The sequence below is a fragment of the Lactuca saligna genome, chromosome 3 (assembly GCF_052625555.1).
Source record: "Lactuca saligna cultivar CGN05327 chromosome 3, ASM5262555v1, whole genome shotgun sequence".
Lineage (NCBI taxonomy): Eukaryota > Viridiplantae > Streptophyta > Magnoliopsida > Asterales > Asteraceae > Lactuca > Lactuca saligna.
The window spans coordinates 45677626-45683916 of NC_136419.1; the positions used below are offsets into that span (position 1 = coordinate 45677626).

At 34.4% G+C, this 6291-nt stretch overlaps 1 protein-coding gene across 1 annotated transcript; it reads left to right on the forward strand.

The window, feature by feature from the left end:
* Positions 1–1385: 1385 nt before the first annotated feature.
* LOC145036309 (small multi-drug export protein) lies at positions 1386–4616 on the forward strand. The gene is made up of 2 exons (XM_078984758.1): positions 1386–2046; positions 4040–4616. The coding sequence occupies exons 1-2, from the start codon at positions 1478–1480 to the stop codon at positions 4461–4463; spliced, it is 993 nt and encodes a 330-aa protein (XP_078840884.1). The 5' UTR covers positions 1386–1477; the 3' UTR covers positions 4464–4616.
* Positions 4617–6291: the final 1675 nt, after the last annotated feature.

Consider the following 6291-nt stretch of genomic DNA (forward strand, 5'->3'; position numbering starts at 1 on the left):
CTTCCAAGCATAAAAAAACAGGTATGAACATGTACAAAACATAGATAACATACCCAACTCCCAAATCAAAATAGATACTTTCTTGAAATTGATGATTGGGTGCGATGAAACAGCCGTCCGCATCGTTGCGAAACCTCAAAAATCACTGCACCGACAAGCCACAAAATTCTTGGAAGAAAAGAAAAGACAAAGAAGAAATCAGAAATTAAGGGAAAGACAAAGGCAAAGGGGAATGATAATCGGTTTAATGGTGACACATGCCTCATATTTAAGTGACAAGGAAACATTGCAATGGAGAAACTGAGAAAAAACAAAATATTGTGGTCAAAATGAGAATCATAGAAAAAGCATTGTTCCTAAATTCGAGGGGATTTAATATATGTGTATAATGAAATCTTATTTCATTCCGTAATATTTTGTATCATTGTATTCTTTTGTCTTTTGTATTCGTATAATCGGGTGGCTAGTTTTTTGCAGTGCCCTAATCAAAAAAGAAAACATACATACTCACGAGTCACGAGTCACGAATGAAGAATGCATCCACCAGACCACCAATGGCCGACGATCGCTCCTCACGTTCTTACTCCATATGAATCGCACTTTATATGAATGTTTTCATTTTTCAATTTTATTTAGATATTAATGACTCATGGTTTTATATTGAAAACCTTTTTTTTTATGTTAATGACTTCAAGTACTTTATGATTTTATGTTTAAAAAAACCTTATTTTTTAAAAACGTGTTGCTTATTTATTAAACGTGTTATACAGATTGGGCTCGACTCACTAACCTGTGAAGTGTGAACCCGCTAACTGATATACTTAAACGAGGTATATGAGTTCGGTTGGGTTGATGGTTTCAACCGCCAACCTATATATTATATGGGTTAGATTGTCTTTATGTTTTCTGACCTGTAAACCCGTGACCCGTAAACCCGTACCAACTTGATTACCATGTCTAATGAGCAGTAACTCTCAAAATGAAAAGTAACTCTCAAAATGAAAATTACATCATTTATATCAATTAGGATGTTTTTTTTTTTTTTGACGATTTTGGTCAAATATTTCAAGCAACATATCAATGATATAAGTAGCCGATGATCAAGTAGTAGCTACATATGTAACAAATCCAATCATATTTATTTATGGAGCAATACTCATTACCATTAACTTGCATTTGAATATAAGTATATAACTTAAAAACGATTTCAGATTCGTTTTTGATACTTCTTTATAATTACAAAACATACGAGTCGAACCTTGATTTCATCACCCATAATTCTTTGTAACATTACTTCATATAATTTAATAATGTTACTTGTTCTTGGGCTGTTTGTGTTAAATTGTTATGAAAAAGCATATCACTATTAAATTATTTTTAAAAGAATTGATGTTCTCTATAAACCGAACACCAAACCCTTTGAGCTGTTGCGTTTAAAACCCTTGTTTCTCTCGCACAAGCTCACTCTCTACCATCAATGGCTTCTCATCTCCCGCATCCTTCAACAATCTTGACAATCTCCCACAAAAAATCAGGTTTCAGACCCTCAAACCTTCCAACAACCCTATTATTCATCGAAAACAATCAAATCAATTCCATTTCAAAACCATATCTAACCTATAAAACCTCGTCTCATCTCAATTTTCGCCTAAACCCTTGTTGCACATCAACAAAATCTTCAACGTCGTCGTCAACAACAAACGTGTTTCTCGAAAAACTCGAAAAAGACGACAATTTACCGGTGGTTGAAGACTCCCCAGTGAAATTCTTATTTTGGGCATTGTTGTGGGCATCTTTTTCGGTAGCTTTATATGCATTTTCTCCTGCGGATGCTAAAGCGCAAGAAGTACAGGCGGCTGTGCAGACCATTAAAGCTTCGAGCTTCGGATTGAAGTTCGCTAATTTCTTGAGAGGGTCGGGTTGGCACGATGAAGCTGTGGTGTTTGCTTTAGCTACACTTCCAGTGATCGAGCTTCGTGGTGCTATTCCTGTTGGGTATTGGTTACAACTCAAGCCTGTTCTTCTCACTGTTTTATCTGTTCTTGGGTTAGTCCACTTCCCTAACATTGTTTTCATCAATCTACTGTCAATCTGTTTATATTATTCATGATTACTTGTTTTTTTAGCTTTGGGGTTTAGTTATGTGCTTGATTAAATTGGCGAAGGTATCAATATTGCATTTAAAATAAGTTATAAGTAATGATTCTATGTCTCAAACAAATTGTTTTTTAGGGATTTAAAGGATGAATGAAGATTTGATTGCCATTTCATTGGTTTACTGTCAATTCTGGTCATATATCTTCAAGTGGTTTTATTGTTTGTTTGTTTATACGCGTTTCTTTTTGCTTCCTGAAATTAGAGATAAGGTTGTAACTTTTCTGATCAAAACTAAATGAGGTTTGGGGATTTATAGAAAGAAATGAAGACATGGAATACAACCTTTCACCTAATTTTTCATGTCAAATAGCAAAGTTGGAAGTATGGGTAGATAAAGGGAAATGTGTCGATACCAAAAAAGGAGTATCCTGCTCTGTCTTAAAGATAGGGGTGCAAACGAGCCGAGCCGAGCCAAGCCCGATCGGCTCAGGCTCGTTTAAGTTATACAAGGCTCGAGCTCGAGCTCGGCTCGATTCGAGCTTTCTTTTGCTGAGCTCGGTTCGGGCTTGTAAAGAATCATACAAGCTCGGCTTCGGCTCGGGCTCAGGCTCAGCTCGTTTGTTGTTTGATGTGCCTAAATAAGCGTAAGCTCGACTGAAGCTCATTAAGAAGCTCGTTTACTAATACCCGAAATCCATAATTTCCCAAATATGTTTTTATTTTAATATATGAAAATAATAATAAATTATATTATATAAAGGCTCGTTTAGGCTTGCGAGCCTAATCGAGCTTAGTGACATAGGCTCGAGCTCGAGCTCGTTTAATAAACGAGCTTAATATTAAGCTCGATATCTGCTCGGGCTCGTTTAAAACCAGTTTCGAGTCGAGCTTTTAACGAGCCGATCCCGAGTAGCTTGCGAGTAGCTTGACTCATTTGCACCGCTATTTAAAGACATTTAAGTTCCTTAACCTGCTAGTTTATTCTCTGGCTTCAAATTCGTCTTAATGGGTTTTTATGTATATGTTGAGTCCGGAGATTGACTTTTGGAAGTTCAATGTTGGTTCTACTATTAAGACCCCTCATCCGAAGTGAAGTGACAAGACCATTGTTGTAAAAATCCTGACTAATCCTTCATTAAGGTGTAGGTGGCGCTTGGGTGATTAATTCCTGCTTGTGGCAATTAGTGAGGATGTAGGAGCCGATGAATATCTAAGACATTGAAGAAGTTTTAGATCTATAAAAAACCTTTTGAGGAAGAATTTTAGTCTGAGAGTAAAGAAGAAGTTGAATACAAATTAGATGAAGTTTAAAACTTATAAGTGTATATGTGAGCTATCTTGAAGTTGTACCATACTTTTAACCCTTGGGATTTGTTTGTCGATGTCCTATAACATAAAATCAACACAATGTGTCATACATGGAGTCCAGTAAAGGTGTGGTCTTTTAGCTTCCAATAATTTCTCTATAAAGTTGACAACAAGGTGAAATTTATAATCAACATCATGTAAGTTTAAAAATGTGAAACCACTTAATATCTATTCTTTACCCGTTTTAATGTAGACTCATGCGTTGTCCGTGATAATTTGTACAACATGCTCTTTTCCAACTTCCTTAACCATTTCATCAAGAACACCAAACAACAAGTTTGCATTTTTTGAAACCTCCAAAACATCCATGGATTTATCCAACACATAACCCATTGGTACTTTTTGATACTTTAACATAGTCCTCTTGTTCTTCTTCTACAACATAGAAGCCTTTGATATAGGAAACTAACAACCATCAAAACCAACGACATTCACAAATCACAAACAATTAAAACACCAACAAACTAAAACATTATCCTCTCGTTCTACACATAAAGATGTTATCACCTTGAATTTTGTTTATAACAATGAAAGATACAATTGACATTTAACACGTATGATTTTAACCTCTCAGGAACATGGTACCTGTGCCTTTGATCATACTTTACTTAAAACCACTAGCAACATTCCTAGCTGGAACCAGTAAGCCAGCAGCTCAATTCCTAGACCTTTTATTCAAAAAAGCAAAACAAAAAGCGGGACCCGTTGAAGAGTTCCAATGGCTAGGTCTAATGCTGTTTGTAGCAGTGCCATTTCCAGGCACTGGTGCATGGACTGGAGCCATCATAGCTTCCATCCTTGATATCCCTTTTTGGTCTGCCATTTCTGCAAACTTTTGTGGGGTTGTTTTGGCTAGTCTTTTGGTCAACATGTTGGTCAACATTGGGCTCAAGTATGCTGTTGTTGCTTGTGTGTTCATGTTCATTGCATCTGGATTCATGTGGAGTGTTCTTCGTGTTTTGAAACGGCGTCTTGGATCTTCGTGTTCATCGTGTTGATTTTGAGATTGTTGATGAATAATTTGATATAATGCTAATTTGATTCTTTGATTTTGGTTTTACATGTTTGTAAATTGCTCGATTGTGTTGTATTATTATACAATCGATTGATGCGTGACTTTGGAAATTTAAAGTTGTGCATACTTGAAGCGATAGATCGAGTTGATTAAATGGGCCTTGTTATATCGACTTTGATCTATTGGCTTTTTTATGTTTTTGTTTTCGTTATGTAGAATTTGATTTATCGGCGTCCTTGTGGTTTTTTTTTTTTTTAGGAATTTACACGAATGGTTCCTATGGGTTTGGGGTAATTTATATGTTTGATCTTTAACATATTTTTTTTTACTTGAGAAGTCCTTCCTGTTTGTTTATTGCATGCCTAACATAATTTTTTTACTTGTTATATCAGGGATAAACATGTAAATTACCCCAAATTATGGGGACCATTTGTGTAATTTTCCCTTTTTTTATTTATTTTTTTATTTTATAAAATTTCGTTAATAGTCTTTATATATACAAACTAGAAGGAGAATTGTCCAATAAAACATAAATATTGAATCTTGGATGAAAATGTTCGGTTTATAAGAATAATTGTCCAAACTTTTGTTATTTTCTACACTTTTATTTATTTATTATTTTTGATGGGGATGAACTTTGCAAGTTTTTCTTAGACCTTTTAGGTTGATTTGTTAAATGAAATATAATCAAATTGGTGTTTAGAAATTTTTAAATTTTAGATTTTATATTTTTCAAAGTTATAATTATTTTTTATCAAATACTTTTACACAAATAAAAATTATATTTTTAAGATTTAGTTTTAACAAAAAAAAAAAAAAGGATGAAAAATATACATTTATGATAATAAAGGGGTATAAAGTGAAACTTACTCAACTAACACATGTGGCAGGTTTTGAAGAGCAACGCAATATGTTCTTCTAGTGTCTGTTCTGACAACCCAGCGTGGTCCGCACGTGGGCGCTAGGTCCCGCATTCCACGTGTCGTTATCTGAGTGAAGGGACGTAAAATAAACATCAATGGTCCTATCAACAGCAGATCGGGACCCACACTCCCCCTTAAAAACAGGACAAGTCTTGGAGACGTTGAGTAGAACCGGTAATCGGACGCCACGTGGGGGATCGAGTCTAATCAACGGCCCTGGTGGTGGGTCACACGATTATTACAGATGTGGTGTGGTGTACGCTGTATTTATATGCTTGTCATTTGGAACACGTAAAGGGAGATTGATTGTAAAATGTAGACTGTGGCCATCTTGATTGACACGTGTACGGCTCCTACCTTTTCTGTACAAATACAATCAAACCACTTTTACAGTCATCTAACTATGAGTTCCAACTCCTCTTCATAGATACACATTCATAAATAAAAATTGTTTAATAATATTTTGTGAAAAGAAATGATGGTTGATTATGATATATGAATTTATGATATTTTCTAAAACAAATAAAATTTATCATCCATTTATGATTTAAATTTTTTTTTTTTTTAATAGAAATCATAAATTTCACTTAATAGCTTAAGGTCTTGTCATAAAAACACCTCATGAACTCTTGCATAGATTGTGGATAAGTTTTAAAAAATTAGTTTTATATGATAAAGACATGCAATTGTTTTTGTATTTGTCGGATGTCATTCTTGAACGAAGTTATTTTTCCCATATGGACGTGTAACTGTCATATCTTTTTTGTTAAATGCCATAAAAACCTTTAACTTTAGTAGAAATGTGAGGATTTATCTTGAGTATTTATGGTTTATTAAAGTAGGATGTTTTTTTTTTTTTTTTTAATCATTTTTTTAGATTTACTTGGT

Bases quoted from the DNA above. Each gene is read 5' to 3' on its own strand.
- LOC145036309 (XM_078984758.1), top strand. From the start codon at position 1,478: ATGGCTTCTCATCTCCCGCATCCTTCAACAATCTTGACAATCTCCCAC. The intron at 2,047-4,039 runs GTTAGTCCACTT...TTAACCTCTCAG, and splicing joins ACTGTTTTATCTGTTCTTGG to GAACATGGTACCTGTGCCTT.